Source organism: Crocodylus porosus, unplaced genomic scaffold, assembly GCF_001723895.1.
Source record: "Crocodylus porosus isolate Cpor-Errol unplaced genomic scaffold, CroPor_comp1, whole genome shotgun sequence".
Classification (NCBI taxonomy): Eukaryota; Metazoa; Chordata; order Crocodylia; family Crocodylidae; genus Crocodylus; species Crocodylus porosus.
Genome location: NW_017728936.1, coordinates 3,869,478 through 3,886,393, shown reverse-complemented (window position 1 = coordinate 3,886,393; position 16,916 = coordinate 3,869,478). Strand labels below are relative to the sequence as shown.

At 46.4% G+C, this 16,916-nt stretch overlaps 1 protein-coding gene across 3 annotated transcripts in view; it reads left to right on the top strand.

Annotated features, from left to right (window-relative positions):
* The window catches only part of ARHGAP32 (Rho GTPase activating protein 32), a 464,420-nt gene that overhangs the window by 345,587 nt on the left and 101,917 nt on the right, over nucleotides 1–16,916 (top strand). For all 3 annotated transcript variants that reach the window (XM_019546989.1, XM_019546988.1, XM_019546987.1), the window contains 4 exons: nucleotides 2,025–2,162; nucleotides 5,798–5,890; nucleotides 7,472–7,594; nucleotides 10,451–10,528. In XM_019546989.1, the coding sequence (XP_019402534.1) occupies nucleotides 2,025–2,162; nucleotides 5,798–5,890; nucleotides 7,472–7,594; nucleotides 10,451–10,528 (432 nt within the window). The remainder of the gene's footprint in view (nucleotides 1–2,024; nucleotides 2,163–5,797; nucleotides 5,891–7,471; nucleotides 7,595–10,450; nucleotides 10,529–16,916) is intronic.

Below are 16,916 nucleotides of genomic sequence, written 5' to 3'. Positions count from 1 at the left end.
GTGTGTGTGTGTGTGTGTGTGTGTGTGTGTATATAGATCTGTCTATCTATCTATGTATCTATCTATCTATGAATTAGAAAATATGCTGTAGAGGAGATTACAGAGCTGAATTTACAGCTTCTGTGGAAACTTTGTGTATTAACTGACCCCAAAGTGATAGCTGGCACCTCTTTGGTAAATAACATTTGGATTTAGCAGCTAAAAATAGCAAATTAAGTTGCTGGAAAAATTAAGCAAATTCCCACATTGAAGAATGGGCATCATCCTAAGCTTGCACAATAGTGTGCAAAAAGATATCTTAATAATCAAACAGGCTCTTTGAGGAAATAAGAGCTTCTTATGTCACTCCTGACATAGAGCGCAACCATAAATAGAAAAAATTTGATTTATTTCTGCGAGAAACTGTGGAGAACTGTGCACAAATGTGGTAGGTAGCTTGTATTTTTATCCACTTTCCATTTTGTTTTGGCCAGCTCAATTTTTAATAGAGAGCTGCTGGGTATGAAGATCTCGGCCGGCAGCTTTGTAGCTTGGCTTGGCCTGAGCAAGCAATTGCTTGGATCTTAGCAGAGCATTGTGTGATGGGACCAGCAGTGTCTGCAGACTGCCCCTTTGTGCCAGGGGTTAGGAAGCCACGGTGTGGAGTCCAGACCATCGTGGGCTATATTAGACCCATCGGCCAGAGCTTGGACAGCAGACTCTAGCAGACCTACAAATGTGCCTCCTAGAACATTTGAAAACACACCAAGGTGACAGGTTTTAGTGTTGTGGTTGCCACTGGCTCTCGTGTTCCGCTTCGCCTGCCATACCACGTATCGCAGTTGTGTGTATTGGCCGTTGCATGTCATTTCTTGAATTTTGATCCCTGGCTCTGCAGTAACATTGCTGTATGTGATACGGAGCAAATTCACTCCCCATCTCTATGGTGCTGTTCTGTTCAGGCGCTCAGCATGGGAGCCCCTGTCGGTTGCATATTAAGCAACATGACTAACGTGTCGTGCTTGATTCATTGTCTCATTTTCTCCCCGCTGGGTGTAGAGTGCTCTGTGTTGGTGGGATTAAAAAAAAAAAAAATGCTCATGCCACTCTTTGTTAGGAAAGGCAGGCTGAAAAAGCATCTTGGCTTGGAAAGGGAAGATGGAGATGTTTTGTGGAGGCCCTTAGTCCCTGCTTTAGTTTCCTTCTCTGTAAAGCAGAGGTATCATCATCTTGCCTCCCTCAGAGGGGAGCTGAAAGGATTAATTACTGTTCATAAAGTGTTTTGAAACTGTAAACTGCTGTATTAGCGCAACAGTTTTTATTGATTATAATAGGCTGGGAAGCAATTGGAACATGGTGTCTGTGTATTAAAAAGCTTCACAAAAATAAATTGCACTTTGTTGCTAGGGTAAGATTTTGCTTCTGTCTCTCCCAAGGCAGCAACAGCATGAAATGTATTTTGCCCATATTTTAAATTGGGAAAATGATATACGCAGGAGCAGTTCCTCAGTGAATGTCAAGTTATCTTCCACTGATGACCTTCCTCTTGAATGTCTGCTACCAATGATACGGACTCCAGACCTGCTAGTTGTGCTTTGTGTCCACGTAAAGTCCCATTTGAAGCCCCTAGGGCTAAGCTCTACAGCTTCCAACAACTTATTTTAATTTACATGGATGCAGAGGTACTCTGCGGGTGAGCAAGGTGTGAAACCCTTGTAGGAGAGGCAGAACAAATGGGCTTTTACATGCATCATCTTTTAGAATTAGTGGGTCAGATCAAATCCCCATGTAACTTTATTAAATCTGAGGGACTAGTGCCAGAGATGAGGTTGAATCATTGCATTTTAAACTGTTTACAAGCTAAAGTTAAAAATAAAAATAAGAACTGGGCTTCCAGTATTTACACTCAAGTGTTTCGTAAGGGAAGATTGGCAGCAAAGGATGAATTGCTTCTGGTAGGATTGTCATTTTACACTGCTCATCAGAGTGGTCTGAGTTGGTGGTGAATATATGAAGACGTGGTGCTTTTCTCTCTCCCTCTGCAGGGCAGAAGCTGGATTGTAAAGCGGAGTTATGAAGATTTCAGAGTACTCGACAAACATCTCCACCTGTGTATTTATGACCGGCGCTTCTCCCAGCTCTCAGAGCTACCCCGCTCCGATGCCCTGAAGGACAGTCCAGAGGTAAAATGCAAACACTGTCAGCAGCTAAAGTAGTGATCAGACTCAGAACTACCTGCAAATGCTCAGAAGGTTTTTCACAGCATTAAAAAGCAGAGTTTTTATAGACTCTGAATTAGACTTTGGGAGTTGATTAGGAGTAATAGAAGCTGCATATTCCTCCTACCCTTAACTTGAAGGGCTCAAAGGAAAGTGCTGAGCAAATCAGTAGAAACTGCAGCACTGCTAAATACAAAATGGTTGTTGAGAAATCAGAGAAACAGGAAAATCCATGCTGTACTGTCAGCTATGTAGATCCAAATTTTATTGTATCACTGGAAACATTTTCAGTGACGTGGATATTTGCTGACTGGGCTTGAACAATGACAGCTCTCTCTGAATGCTCTGTGGTTTAAAGGACTAGAGTAATTTAAAGGAGAGAAAATTGTAAGCGTAAGCATAAAATGTATATGCTTAAAATAGTTCCAAAATTTGTAAAGAAAAAAGGGGAAGAAAAGAAACAAAAAAATAAAGCATTTGTGTTCAAGTGAGCTTAATTATACATTTAAATGCGTGTTAGAGCTAGTGTTTGTTCACGCGTTCTTAAAAGGAGCTTCAGAAAACGTATTTAAAAAGACAAGGTCCTTATGTGTCAGTGTGTAAAGATATTTTTCATTACTTGTTGAACTGCCTGTACCTGAAATCTGGATGGTTAAAAGAATACTTTCAGTTTGGCTGCTTATGAAAGCAGTAACATTCCTCTTGCTTTATTTCAAACTTCCTGGCTTATTTATAATTTGAAGGCTTTATTATATCCCAGATAATCTGTTTGGACAAAGCAGGTGCATCTTTCCTGCATCACTTCAGAAGACTGTAAGGGGAAAGTAACATAATGTGTAATTGCAGAAGGCTATTTGAACCGAGAGAGAGAACGTAACAAAGCGTCCTCTGTTAAAACTCACTGCGTCTGTGGGAGGAGCATGCATTACCATGATGGACAATACCCGTGGCTTCATTCAACAGGTCACTTCCCAGTGGGTCCGGTGGTCGCACACATGTCCCTCACTGCAGTAGCATGGGTGTCAAAAAATCCTGACTCATTGTGCCTGGAGGTCAGTGGTCACCTGCCTACAAGATGTGTGACTGAAAATATATTAATCTCCTAAATTTAACAAGGACACGGAGGAATTAAAAGAGCGGTAGGATTACATGCTCCAGGGTTAATTTTGTGGCAATCTCATCCTGCAGCATTGGCTCTGCTGGCCTGTGGAGGCTCATTATTTTTGACAGTCATTGCTAGCAGTGGAATTTGTGCCGTTTTTGAAGTAGCTCGTAGCATTGAAGGGCTGCTGTGGGATAGCGAGCGGGCGAGGAGAGTAGGTTATACTGCATCTGTTGCAAACTGAACTGTCATAAAATACTGTGGAATCTACTTGAGTTGTGTTGCATTATGTGCCTTTCTCTAAAATATCAGACTATCAAAACTATACCTTTGACGGTTCAAACTGGAGTCAGGTGGAGTTTGCTCTGAGAAACAGCCACAGGATCTAGTCTTGGCATGAGGGCACCTGTCCACGCGAATTAGATGCCTCCTTTCCCCCAGAGCCCTAGCAACTTCACTAAAACTCCACATGGTCTTGGATACCCAGAGGGCTCAGCTTCCAACATCAAGGACTTTCATCTTGAAGATGATACAGGACCAAGCTAAATTGCAGTTCTGTTGATTCTAATGGAGCATTGACTTTGGCTTCATTGTAAGAAGTTTTTTGAGATCTGCATTTTGGAGCATAGTTAGGGCTGTGCAACGCTTCAGGTGCTGATTTGATTTGGAGGAGGTTCGGCCCGATTTGGTGGCCGAATCTCCAAATCCAAAGCGAATCGGGGACCAATAAAAAGGTCCAAATAGATTCAAAGCTCTCTCAATCTTTTCCAAAGATTGAGAGAGCTTTGATGATTTGGGCAGTCCCTGGTGGCTGCAGCTGGGCGCTGGAGCCAACTCCGAGCTGGTAAGTAGGAGGCAGGGAAGGGGGTGGTGGGGAAGGGGACCATGGGGGGACCCCTGCCAGCCCCCATTCTCTGCCCACTCCCCCAGCCCCCCCCCAAAAAATAAAAAAAAAAAGCCCCCACTCACCAGGTGCTGCTGGGTGAGGGGTGGGGCCCACTGTCCCATGATGCATGGGGGGATTTGCCACGAGCCGCCCAACCTGACCTCCGCTCCCCCAGTCCACCCTCCACCCCCTATGGCTGCCCGGCCAACCCCAGCTCTGGCCCTTTAAAAAAACAAAAAACTCCGGGCTCACCAGCTCCTGCAGCAGCCTTGGGGCTTTGGGGGGCTCATGGAAGAGCCCCCCATGCACCATGGGGCAGCAGGGATCACACCCAGCCAGGTAGGAACCTGCAAGCACGGGTTTTTTTGGTTATTTCTTTTCTTAAAGGGCCAGAGCTAGGGTGGGTGGAGCAACCTAGGGATGGGGGGGCTCAGGGAGTGGGGTGGGGGTTGGGCAGCTTGTGCAGAACCACCCATGCTGCATGGGACAGTGGGGGGCAGCAGGGATCGCCCCTGCCACCCCACCTGGCAGCACCTGCTGAGTCGGGGCTTTTTTTTAATCCAAGTGCCAGGAGCTAGGGGGGGTGGGGCAGCCATTGCCAGGCTGGGAGAGCTGGCGGGGACTGGGCCTGCGTGATGCGGCGATTTGGAGATTCGGCAGCAACCAAGTCTCTGAATCAGATTCAGCCGGGTCAATCGGGACAGTGATTCAAATCACCGAATCGATTCACTGTCCCCCAAATCAGCTGAATCCGCAGTGAATACTAGCTGCTTCACACAGGCCTAAGCATTGTTTTCCTAGCGCACCTACTGTCCTTTGTATAGGGTTGAATGTAGGGGATCCAGATGCATACGCGATGCGATGAAACTAAATGTCACTGCTGCTCCTTGGAATGTGGTTTTGCAGCTGTGTGGTATCCTGCAGCTTTTGGATTTGTTTTTATTTTAGATTAAACAAACTAGAACAGATGCTTGGGAGAACAGCATTTTTTGCTCCTGCAGGCTCTAACCTGCACTGATATTTCACATTACTATCACCGCAACTTAGAATCAGTGTCCGAACTCACTTTCCTTTTGTGAAAGTGGTTTTACCACTGCAAACAGGGCGCTCAGAAGGATATTTTTAAACTCGTCTTTTGTTGTTTGAGAAAAATGGATGTTTCACGAAGTGACTGATCTGACTTGCCACATTCCAAAGTGTTTACAACTGTGTGGAAATGGCAGCCTCTGTTATGTTTTACTAAATGATTCTCAGATGTGTTTGATTGTCATAATTGAAATAATCTGTCTGAATATGAAATTCACGGTGAAAGGACTTTAACATTTAAGGCCTTCATCATTTAAGGTACTTGGATATTGGCAAGAGACAGGACCCATGTTCCTTAAAAGACAAATGTTTGTTGCGGAAAGGGTAATTCCTGTAACAACATTTCCACCGATTTTCTCTCCTCCTTCAAACAACAGAATCCAACTTTGTCCAGGAAAAAAATGGAATTGATGCAGAATGCCCCTATATTCCTCATGCATTAACCTCATGCACAGCTAAAAGGTCTCTGGTATGGTCTAAAACAGAAGATACATGCTCATGCTCTTTCTTCTTTTTCTTCCTCAGCTGGTCACCCAGATGCTGATGGCTTATCTGTCACGGCTCTCGGCCATTGCAGGCAACAAGATCAACTGTGGGCCTGCTCTCACATGGATGGAGGTACTGTGTAATCTATGGACTGCTTTTCATTTCCTGAGTCTCCTTCTCTATGGAAGTTGTTAAATAATTTTATGTCCAAATTTGCGCCATTGGTAACATTTGCTACCTATGCAGCTGTACCCAGTAGGAGAGAATCAAAACCTACTTTGTGAAGGTTTTTTTTCCGCTCTCCCATTTGAATTTTTGTCATCCTTCATTTTTGATTGCAAGTGATACAATGGGCAATGTGCTACTTGGTAAAATAGGATGCAGGAACAGGATAAGACAAGTCACATTCAGAGGGAGATGCACACATCTGTTCCTGCATTCCCTATCAGCAGCTAGATATTGCTAATGTAGCAAGCCTTCTGAAAGTTGTTGATATCTTTCTCGTACTTTATTTGTAATGGCATCTGCAGAGAAACAGCAAATATTGTGCCTGTTTGCCATCACTGTTAAGTGGCTCAACAGAGCCTGTGCTGTGCTTTCGGTGGCACTGTTTACATCTAATGGATTGCAGCTGTAGCACTGATTTATCCGTTAATGGTCTTCCTCCAGCTCAAACAATAGACCTTATTGGACAGAGGGTGAAGGAAAGCATGGTGGGAGTAAGTGCTCAAGACCACCTGTGTTTCTTAGTCAACAATGCCAACCCTAATCTGGCCGGGTAGAGATGCATGAGAGTCTTCCTATTGCCTACTGATGTAAGGGCTCCTTCTATCCTTTGTAAGACAGTAATTAGACCACAAAACCTTTGAGAAATTTGCTAGCTTTCTTCTGTAGCTATTTTTTAAATGCTTATCATTTGGGTCAGTGCATTCTCCTCTAATTTACCAAAACAAGAAAAACCCTTTGGATTGAGACATGGAAAATTTTGGGCCCGAAAAGAGAACTGAACAGGAATTTTGAGAGGCAAATGATAGTGGAGAATTTACAGAAGCACAGTGAAAGTAAAGGTTACAGCAAAGCCATTGCACATGCTAGTGAAATAGCTGCAATCAAATGTAACTTCTTCCGAACGACATTTCTGGATTAAGTGAGAATCTTACAAAATTATCTCTTACCTAGTGCTTTAGAGAGGCGAACTGATCAGAATTTTAAAACCAAACAGGGAAGCCAGGCAAGGGGGAAAGAGCCAGCAGAGCCGTCATTTCTCACTGGAATTTAAAAATCATGTTCCCTTCCTATCCATACCAGTCCTCCCCTGAGTGATGCGCTCCTTGTCAGTCATTTTTGTAGTTGCATAACTGTGTTTAAGTATATAAAGAAAATCAGGATAATTCTGTGAGAACAGGAGGTGTTAACTTGCATCCCCATGTTAAAATGATGTAAAGGGATGCAGAAAGGGACCATTCTCATTGTCTGCCACATGGATGGAAAGGAGATTTGACCTTCTGAAATGTTCTTTATTAACTCTTCTTCCTCTTCGGTTCTACGTATGCTCTGTCCTACATTGTTCCTCCATGCTGTTCTCTTCAGGGGGAGCCCAAGCTGTGCTGTCTTTGTGAATCAGCTTGAAATCTCTGCCATGCATGAGCGCCAGCCAGTAAAATAAGCACACATCTTCAGCTTTTTCACAGTCCACCATTTTCTCTCTTTCAGATTGACAACAAGGGGAATCATCTCCTAGTCCATGAAGAATCGTCCATTAACGTTCCTGCCATCGCTGCTGCCCATGTTATTAAGAGATACATTGCTCAAGCAGCAGATGAACTGTCCTTTGAGGTAAATAATTAGAAGAACTTGCATTCCTCATAGTTGACATAAAAGAAGTAACCCGCGTGCGCAAGTGTGTGAAAATACATTTGTGCACTTTGAGGCTCTAATGTGAAATGTAGCCTAAAATTCTGATTCAGTCAACTTACTTGCACAAAGTAGGGTAAAGGAGTTGAGTTATCTGTAAAACACAAATTTGCTAGGCAGTAGACCAGGGGTTGGCAACCCCTGACATGGGTGCCGGAGCATGGGGTTGAAGGCGTGGAAGAGGATGGGGTTGCACTGCCACAACAAGGATGGCACACCTTGCGGGTCATCCACTGTCCACCTGTCACGCCAACATCTTACAAGTCGAGGTTGTGGGTGTTTTTGGCACTCTACCCAAAACCATCGCCAAACCTGGCAGTAGGATCTTTAGGTGAAATAGATGCTGTTTAGTGTTTTAGCTTAGCTTCTGAATAGCTCATTCTGCACCACCTTAAAAATTGTCTAGAGATAATTTTAGAAGAACCTTCTGGGTATGCATGTGTATGTGGGCATGTGTGCATGTTTAATTGGAGTGAGGAATATTACTCAGAGAACAGTCTTCCACTTAGAGCAGTAGTTCCCAAACTGAGTCGCGACCTGCAGGCGCTGCAGGGGTGGAGGGGCAAGGGGCTGTGGGCCCCTGTGTGCACCTGGGGAGAGTGTAGGGAGTATGTGGATTGGGAGTGAAGGGCACCAGCAGGGCCAGGGGTCTGTGGGTTGGGAGTGAGGGGCATCTGGAGGGGATGAGGGCCTGCGAGTTGGGAGTGAGGTGTCATGCTGAGGAAAGGGGGTCATAAATGGGTCATGCTGAGGAAATGTTTGGGAAGCGCTGACTTAGAGCCACAGTTGCAAAAGCATGCACCTCTCATATAGCATGAGAAGTATGCACCTCTCATATGCACCCCCACCAAAAGAAGGGGCCATCATTTCAAAGCAGCTCAGCTCATCGTGTATGCAGGGCTGTGAACTGAAAATTTGGCCTCGAGTATCACCAATGCTGGATATTCTGCACTTGAAAATCTGGTCTTGGGCTCTGTTGAAATGTGGTTCTGGTTCTGGTCCCTCTGGGCTATTAAGCCGTCCTGTGCAGCGTGCATACACTGTTACTGTTTATGGGGCTTGCAAAGCATTGCACGCAAATATTTAGGAACATGCAGTCACTGCCTCTGGGGGTTTCTACCATCACAGTTTTAACAACGGGCAAATAATACAGATAGTTTGGTGCTCTGGAGGTTTTGTCCAGATTCCGAGTTGAAGCAATTATTGGAAACGTGCACTGAGTTAATCAGAAAGACATAAGTAAATAGACTGTGTGCCACCTTTCAAGTTACATTATGTACAGTGTGGGGCACAAGCTATTTGGGAGTATCCCAACACTAATAATAACAATAAAATAGTTTGCACTAATGGAGTATTCCGTAAGCTATCACAAAGCTCTGTGCAAACCATTGGTTTACTTTTGCAACAAGCTAAGTAAGGTGTTGTTACTAGCCTTACATAGGTTTTACAGACAGGGCAACCACAGCATGGAGATTACTGCTTGAATGAATTCACAGAGTTGATACGGTTTTGGTATAAAATTATAGGTCTCCACTATCTCTGCATATGGACATCAGTACCTCTGGAGCCATTTCAGGAAGGGAATGATTCAAAAGGGCTGCAGCTGTTACATTTTAATATATAGGTACAATTGGGAAATGGTACAAATGTAGCAAAAGTGCTCCAACGTTCACTGCTTCATCTAGGGTTAAAATTGGAGCTGTTTTGCCATAGTTGTATCACTCCTGTCTTGTCTTTTGGTAGCAATTACAACGTAACAGCTGTTGCTCTTTTGAAACTGCTACAGTTATGTATGTGTCCATGCCCTTTCTGCTGTGTCCTAACCACTATTCCATCCTCCCCTTGCTGTGTCCCAAACACTGTGCAGAAGCTATCTCTACAACCATCCTCTTAGACCGAATACTCAGGAGATCTGGCTGATTTCTGCTTTCCTAATCACAAGGAGTGGTGTGCTTCGGTTTCCTGGTCTCTGAAATCCTGGTGATGATCTCTCTTTTGCACAGCTCTGAAATCTACTGATGAAAAGCGCTGTAGAAAAGCTGGTTATTGCTGTTGTAAATTATTATAGTACTTAGCACAATATTGTGTCAGATCAGAAGAACGGTATTACCGTTCTGCTTCACAGTTGGCAAAATCTGCACGTGCATGTACACACATACCTGCTTCCACAAAAACCTCCGGCCATACCATTTTTGCAAGTGAAGTAGTCTTAGAGGAAAATGCAAAGCTTCACTAATCTTTCTAGGCCACTCTGTCAGGTTTGATATTGCTGTCTTCCTAGCCTGCTCTCGTGACATCCTGCAGCTTCACTGCTGCGTTAGCCTCCTAATTCAGGGGAACATGCACCTGTCAGTTCAGGAGCACCACATACATTTCTTCTGTTCCTGGGCACGACAGGGAGGGAGCAGAGAGAGAGGCAGGCATACACGGTGCACAAGGCAAACATGAATTCAGCTTCTAGAGGACATTTCCCAAGAGGATTTGTGCTTTATTTCCGCAACACGTACTGCACAGTTTAATCAGAACATTTCTGTTCCCTGTGGCTCCTTTTAAACACCTTCTCCTTATGAATACATTAAAAGGTGCATCCTGGAGGTTTTACAGTGCATTAAGTCTCTTACTCCACTGGTAGCTTATACAAGGCATGATGCCTCGGGGCACTTGTTTGTGCAGTTACTCATGTGGCTGTTGGACTGCACACAAAGCAGAAGAACGTGTGTTCAGTCTAGCAGTGCTTTCTCTGTAACCATGTTAATGGGTGGCTATTTTATTTTCTAGGTGGGAGACATTGTGTCTGTTATTGACATGCCTCCAAAGGAGTTGACCACGTGGTGGAGAGGGAAACATGGATTTCAGGTATGCACCGGTATTACAGCCGAGGACGCGACATGAATAGAGAGGCAGGGTTCGCTGAACTGCCGTTGCTGCTGATATCTCTGTGGTGCATGATTTTCTACACCAAGGCTAGGCCAAGTGACCCTGCATTTGCTTTCTGAGTAGGGAAGGTACAAGTGCAAGGAGATTTCCCCATTCCTTTGCGAGCTTGAGCAGGGCCTGAAACAGTCCAGCTGGGAGGGCAGAAATTGTTCCGTGCTGGCAGTGATAACAAATTTGCCAAGGAGTCGAGAAAGATGGGACCACACGCCCCATTTTTTCCCCTCCCCACAGACTTGCAGAGTTGGGCTGAAACTCACGGGAGGCCTCGCAGTTAGCTGGAACTATTGTACTCTATTGCAATACTGGAGGACACTGGAAAAAATTCGGACTCGCTCCGTGAACATTTGCCTCATTGTTCCATCCCTTGAAACATTTAAAGCTGGGGGAGGGGGGGCGCGAAGCAGTGGTGAACCAAGGAGAACGATTGCTCTAGTGAGCAGACACCTCATTGCACTCGGAGTCAGGAGACCTGGGTTCTGGTTCACTGTGTTGCCTCAGAAAAGCAGCCTGCATAATGTGTGCTTTGATTCCTGCATTTGGTAGAAGGGGATTAGGCTGACTTGACTTCATAAAGCACTAGGTGATCAGTGAATTAAATGTGCTGTCAGAGGTGTTTGGCATGTTAATTGGAGGATTAGTCATTTCCAGGTGGATGGGCTTGGCGGTCCATAGGTATTTTCTGTTCTATATCGTAATGAGAACTATACGTGTGGAGTCGTCCTCCCTGTTGACTGTAGCAGAGATTTAGGTTAATTTTCCAGAGACTTTTATTGGAGTTGGCCACCAATTAGGCACTATTAAACTGAAAGGAAGTTGGGGTCCTCACCCCCTTAGGTGCCTTTTAGAGTTTCAGCTTGACAGCTGCTCTCACCCCTTTGTTTTCCTAGTGCTGGCGATGTGCAGTAAAGAAAGCTACATTTCTGAGAAAGCAGAGGCTTTGATGGGTGAGAGCTGATAGTCTACCCCTTTGTGCTCTGTGTGTTTCCCCACAAAGGCTGCATTTCGAACAGGAGAGAGAGTCTTTCATCCTGTAGCGTTGCCTGTTGTAAACTGATGGAATTTCCACTTTGCTCTGAATAGCGGAGTCCATTGAATAGATTCAAAACCTACCTGAAATTGGTGCTTCTTGTTAACAGGAAACACAAATGCTGACCTGTGTTCTCTCTCCAAATTTGAAAGATCCTAGGATTTCGCTGACAAACTTTTATGTCGCTCTCTCTGTGGCTTGCTCTTTCCCAAGGAGATATTTGGAACCCTCTTCTTGGAATAGGGTGCGTTTCATTTAACCTCAGCAAAAGACGCCGTCTTAGCTCAAGACGGGCAGCTAAGGACAAGCTGACTCATCAGAACTGCACTGCATCCCTATTGTGTGGCCCTAGAATTTGCCACTTTGTTTTATGTCACTTCTCCCCACCCGTTCCAGTTGTGACAATATGCACCCTATTGGTGAAGAACGGCTCGAACTAATCAGGGAAATGTTTGCTGCTCAGAGCTACCTTGTACTCCCCTCTGTCGCCAAATTGCAAAACAAATTGTATGGACGTTTATGCATCACACAAGCGAACAGAAACTCTGATAGGCAACTGTGAGCACGGATTCATCCGTATCCATGGGCAGTTACTTATAACACATCCCAGCAGCTGCTAAAATAAAGCACTGTCATTAAGGTAAATAAAAAACCTGGAATTTTAATTGCACTTTCCATCCCCCACATGTCCCAGAGGTCTTCATAAAGCAATAAATTAGATACTGACAGTCACATATTGGAAATGCAGCAGCTGTTTTACACATTCAGAAGCTCTCATACAGCTATGAATCTGGTTTGCCGGGGGGATGTAGCTCTCTCGAGGACCTCCAGTGTTTAACCCGTAATCGCTCTGAAATGTTTCCATCACACCCCATCAGAAATCAGAAGCCACAAATTCCATAGCTGTACAAAGAAAAAGATATGTTTAATCCTGCGTTTTAGGTGCAGAGCCCGTTGGAATGTTTGTGTGGGGGGAAAAATCCTGTTTCCCAATTTAGCACAACTTTTTGAGAGTGCTGCCCACTGCAGGGAAGGGAGAGGATGGAAAAAAAATCTTAGTATCTTGCCACTGCAAGCAACCCTAGAAATACATTACAATCTGCGAAGAGCCTGGTTGTAAAATGCTTCAAACAGTCATATGGCAAGAGTGGTAATGCCTGTGGAAACAATTGAAAGTATGGCAACTTTCCAGCATTGGTGGGTGGGCAACCACTTGCTGTTGCCATTTGAAAACAGTAACTGTTGCAAAAGTAATACTAATTGATGTCCAAATAACTTTAATTATTCCAATGAATCAGCAGAAACCCAATGACTGAGTAGATCTTTATGCTTTTGTTCCCTTTGGGGAAGTCACTCTTTTTAGAAAACTTGTCTCTAATCCTATACATACGCTGTGTGAAATCCTTTTTCAAACTAAGATGTCAAACTGGGTTTCTCATCAAGTCCTTTCTCATCTTCAAGGCACAGACGCTAGTGGCAAAAGGATAGTGACTGAGTCTAAGTCGCAAGCCACCTTCGGCCTCCCGCTGAGATAAATTTTATGGCTTCATGTTTTTGAAATATCTAAGCTTTGTTACCTGTTCCAGGGACAGGGAATGGTCACTCTGGACAGACTAAGGAAAGGGTCCAGCTCTTAACACAAACTTAGGTGCACTTCTCTAGGATGGGAAGCAGTAGGAACCTAGTCCTGCCCAATGAATAGGTTGGGCCTTTGTATTAACAGATCAGGTTGTTGTCTCCTTGTATAGAGTTGTATCTGAGGGCGAGTTCTTGCTTAGTATTCTCATCTCTAAGCTGCTGCTGGTGTAAATGAGCTTTCTGCCTTCACTGGCTTGATCAAATGTTTGATTGTTTCTTTTGACTGTTCTTTACCTTTCCCTGTAGGTTAAAAAGAAAGTTAGTTTTTGTTTTTAATTGCAATTCCTTCCATTTTGCTTCCAGTAGCCCAGGGGTGGGCAAATTATGGTCCGTGGGCTAGATCTAGCCTGTGGCAGGTCTTTGTCTGGCCTGTGGTGGGTACCTGCCTGGCCTGGGCACCGTCCAGCTGTAGCATGTCCTGCTGCTCCCTGGACATGCAGTGGGGCTGGGGCAGCTCCATAGCTGGACTGCCTTTCTAGGCAGCCCAGGTGGCATGCGCAGCCCTGACACTGCACGCCCTGCACAAGCTCCAGGCTTGCCCACCCAGGCTCAGGAGCAGCGCAGGACAAAAGCTCCTGCTCAGCTTGCGGTAAAAGCAGCCACTGCCGGTGCTTCGTGGTGTTGCTGCCTGAGGCCCACACAGGGCTGCCCTATGCCTATGCTGTGTCACCACTGCCTCTGGGCTGCCCAGCGGATCAGCGGTAGCAGTGCAGAGCAGATGCAGGGCAGCCTGGCATGGCCCGGATTCCAGGAGGCTACACCAGGAAGCTCTGGCAGTGGCAAAGGAGAGGGACTGCTTTTCCTCCTGTGCTGAGCAACAGATTCTGTCCCACGCCACGCTGCTGAGCCTGAGCAGGCAAGCCTAGAGCCAGGCGCAGGGCATGTGCGATCGGGGCTGTGCTGTACAGGTCCCCAGCAGTACCACGGGCTGGCAGTGGCAGCAGCCATTTAGTCCCTGCCACTACCTGGGCTGCCTAGAAAGACAGTGCAGCTGCAGAGCCGCCCCAGCCCCGCTGCGTGCCCAGGGGATGGCAGGACGCACCGCGGGCAGGCAGTGGGGAGCGTGCCGGGTCAGGGTTGTGCCTGGAGTCCAGCTGATCTGCTTTGATGGGAGTGAGTCCGGTGCAGGCACAGGGCATTCTGGGGCTATTCTCTGTTGGCGGTGGCAGGGTGCATGGGCTCTGGGCTGTTGTGGAGCATGGACTGAACGGCTCAAGGAGCATGTGCAAGGGGCTCCTGTGTACACCCAAATATACCCTCAAACACCACAGCGACACCCCTCCCCCCACACAGACACCCCACAAACACTGTACATACCCACACCCTCCCCCCCCACACGCACCTGTGCACCTGTAGGGGGAGCCCCACACACAGCTGCTACACGCACACACCCCGCAAACACACATGCACCAACACTCCCCCATGCACACCCCACAGCCCCCAATGCACACCCTACAGCCCCCCATAAACCCCATACCCACCCACATACACCCCCACACCCCACATACGCACACATTCTGCCACACACCTACGTCCCCCACAAACCCCGTGAAGATGAGGGATAAGATCTAGGAAAGATAGACTGAAGCAAAGAAATAAATAAGGGGAGGTATTTGAAAAGAAAACTGGCTGTATCAGAGATCAGCCCGATGGGACCAACAATTTGGGCGATAAACGCCCCTGCTGCATGCAGCCACAGCGCAGCACTCGGGCAGTGAGGAGCACAGCCGGCAGTGTGGAGAGCTGCCTCCAGCTGGTAAATCCAGTGTGATGGAAGGGCAGGGGAAAGGGAAGGGGCGTGGGGGGTACTCAGTGCCCCCTGCAGTGAGGGAGGGGGCAGGGGCAGCAGCTTCTGCCACTGCTTGCACCCCGGGAGGGCATGGGGAGGGGGTGCATGCACCCACCCCTTATTTCACCGCTAATCCGGTCCCAGTGCCACTGCCACCAGCTGCCCGGCATAGCCCTGGCTTAATGCTTCGCATCCACCCACATGCCGGGAAAAGCTGGGGTTGTGGCTGGTGGCAGCACCACTGGGAGCGGAGTGGCTGTAAAATTTGGTGTGGATGCAGCATCTTCCCAGTGCTGCTGGCATCCTCTCTGAGCCCAGCGCCCACAAGAAGAGCCCTGTGCAGCCCTGGCTGCAGCACGCCCTGCCCCACGCAGATCCGGGGGGCATACTCCCCCCTCTCTCCCCACTTTGCCCTCCCAGGGTGCAAGCAGCGATGGTAGCCACCTCCACCCAGCATGCCCCGCCCCCCCAGGCAGCGCCTGCCCCTTCTCCCTCCCTCACTGCAGGGGGCATTGATCTGCCAGGCTGGAGGCAGCTGTATTGGAAATCAGATCAGTATTGGCTGATAAGCCTCCTTAAATATTGGCTATTGGTATCGGCCCCAAAAACCTCTATCGGTGCACCCCTAATTTTTGTAGTCAAAAAATGACTGAAAGCTAAAAACTGGTATTTTCCAAGGGGTACCTTGAATCTAATGAGTGGTTTCTTGAATCTAAAAAGGTTGAGAACCACTGACTCGCACAATGAATAGTATTAGACAGACACCTCTCTCTCCCTCTCTCTTGCTCACTCACTCTTTTGCTCTCTTTATCTCTTTCTTTTTTTTTTGGTTTTTACTGAAACTTTCTCTTTGCCTCTCCTAACCAGTGCATCTTTCCAGGTTACATTTGACCCATTGGTTATTGAATTAAGACTTATTCTGTCATATGAAGGAATTTGGATAAAACTAAGTCATCGTTCATGTGCGCACAAAACATACACATCTCCAAGTGCACAACACAGAACAATGCCATTTTCTCAGAAATGTTTGAGTGGAAAGTCCAGCTTTATGGTACATGCATTCAGGTGCAGATAACATCTGAGAAATTGCGTCATGTCTGGGGAAAAGTGTCCGCAGTCCCAGGCTGAAGATAAGATCAAGAATAAGGTAACAGGCAGTTGGTAGTCATTTCAGGAGAAAGGAAGCTGATTCACATGTCCTCCCTGCCTATCATAAGGCAAGCGTCACGTTTATATTGCTTCTTTTTGTGGGAGCTAATCCTTTCCTCACTCTGGTTCCCACTGTGAGAGCCAAGACTGTGGATGAATGTTTCTGTTTGATATGGCACGTCTTGTTTTCTTAAGCCTAAGGTATCTCCCTGCAATGGCAATTAAGTGGAATGTCATATAAATTCCAAACAGAGCTGTCCCACATTGATTGTGGAGAGAAGTTGTCTAGGCTCAGCTAGCATGACATCTCCATCTAGCAAATGGACCTTCACTCTTCGTGACTGGGAATAACTGGGTAGGGAGGGGTGGAGCAGAGGAGAACAGCCAGAGGCTGAGCTGGTTGGATTATTTGTTGCAAGATATGTGTCTGCTTTTGGTCGTTTGAGTGCGTGATGGGAGCAGAGTGATTCCCATATGGTTCACAATCTATGCCGAGTACATCTATAAATACTTACGTTGAGTTAATCAATGATTAAGTTAGTCCTTGCTAGAGTCCAGCAGTTCAGTAAGTTGCTTATAACCAGGGATCCTAAAAACTCCAAAATCCATTATTAAAATGAAAAGCCCCTCACTCTACCTTCCCCCCCACAACCCCCTAGCCCTGCTCATGCTCTTCACTCCCCCTCCACAGCTCCCCCAGCCCT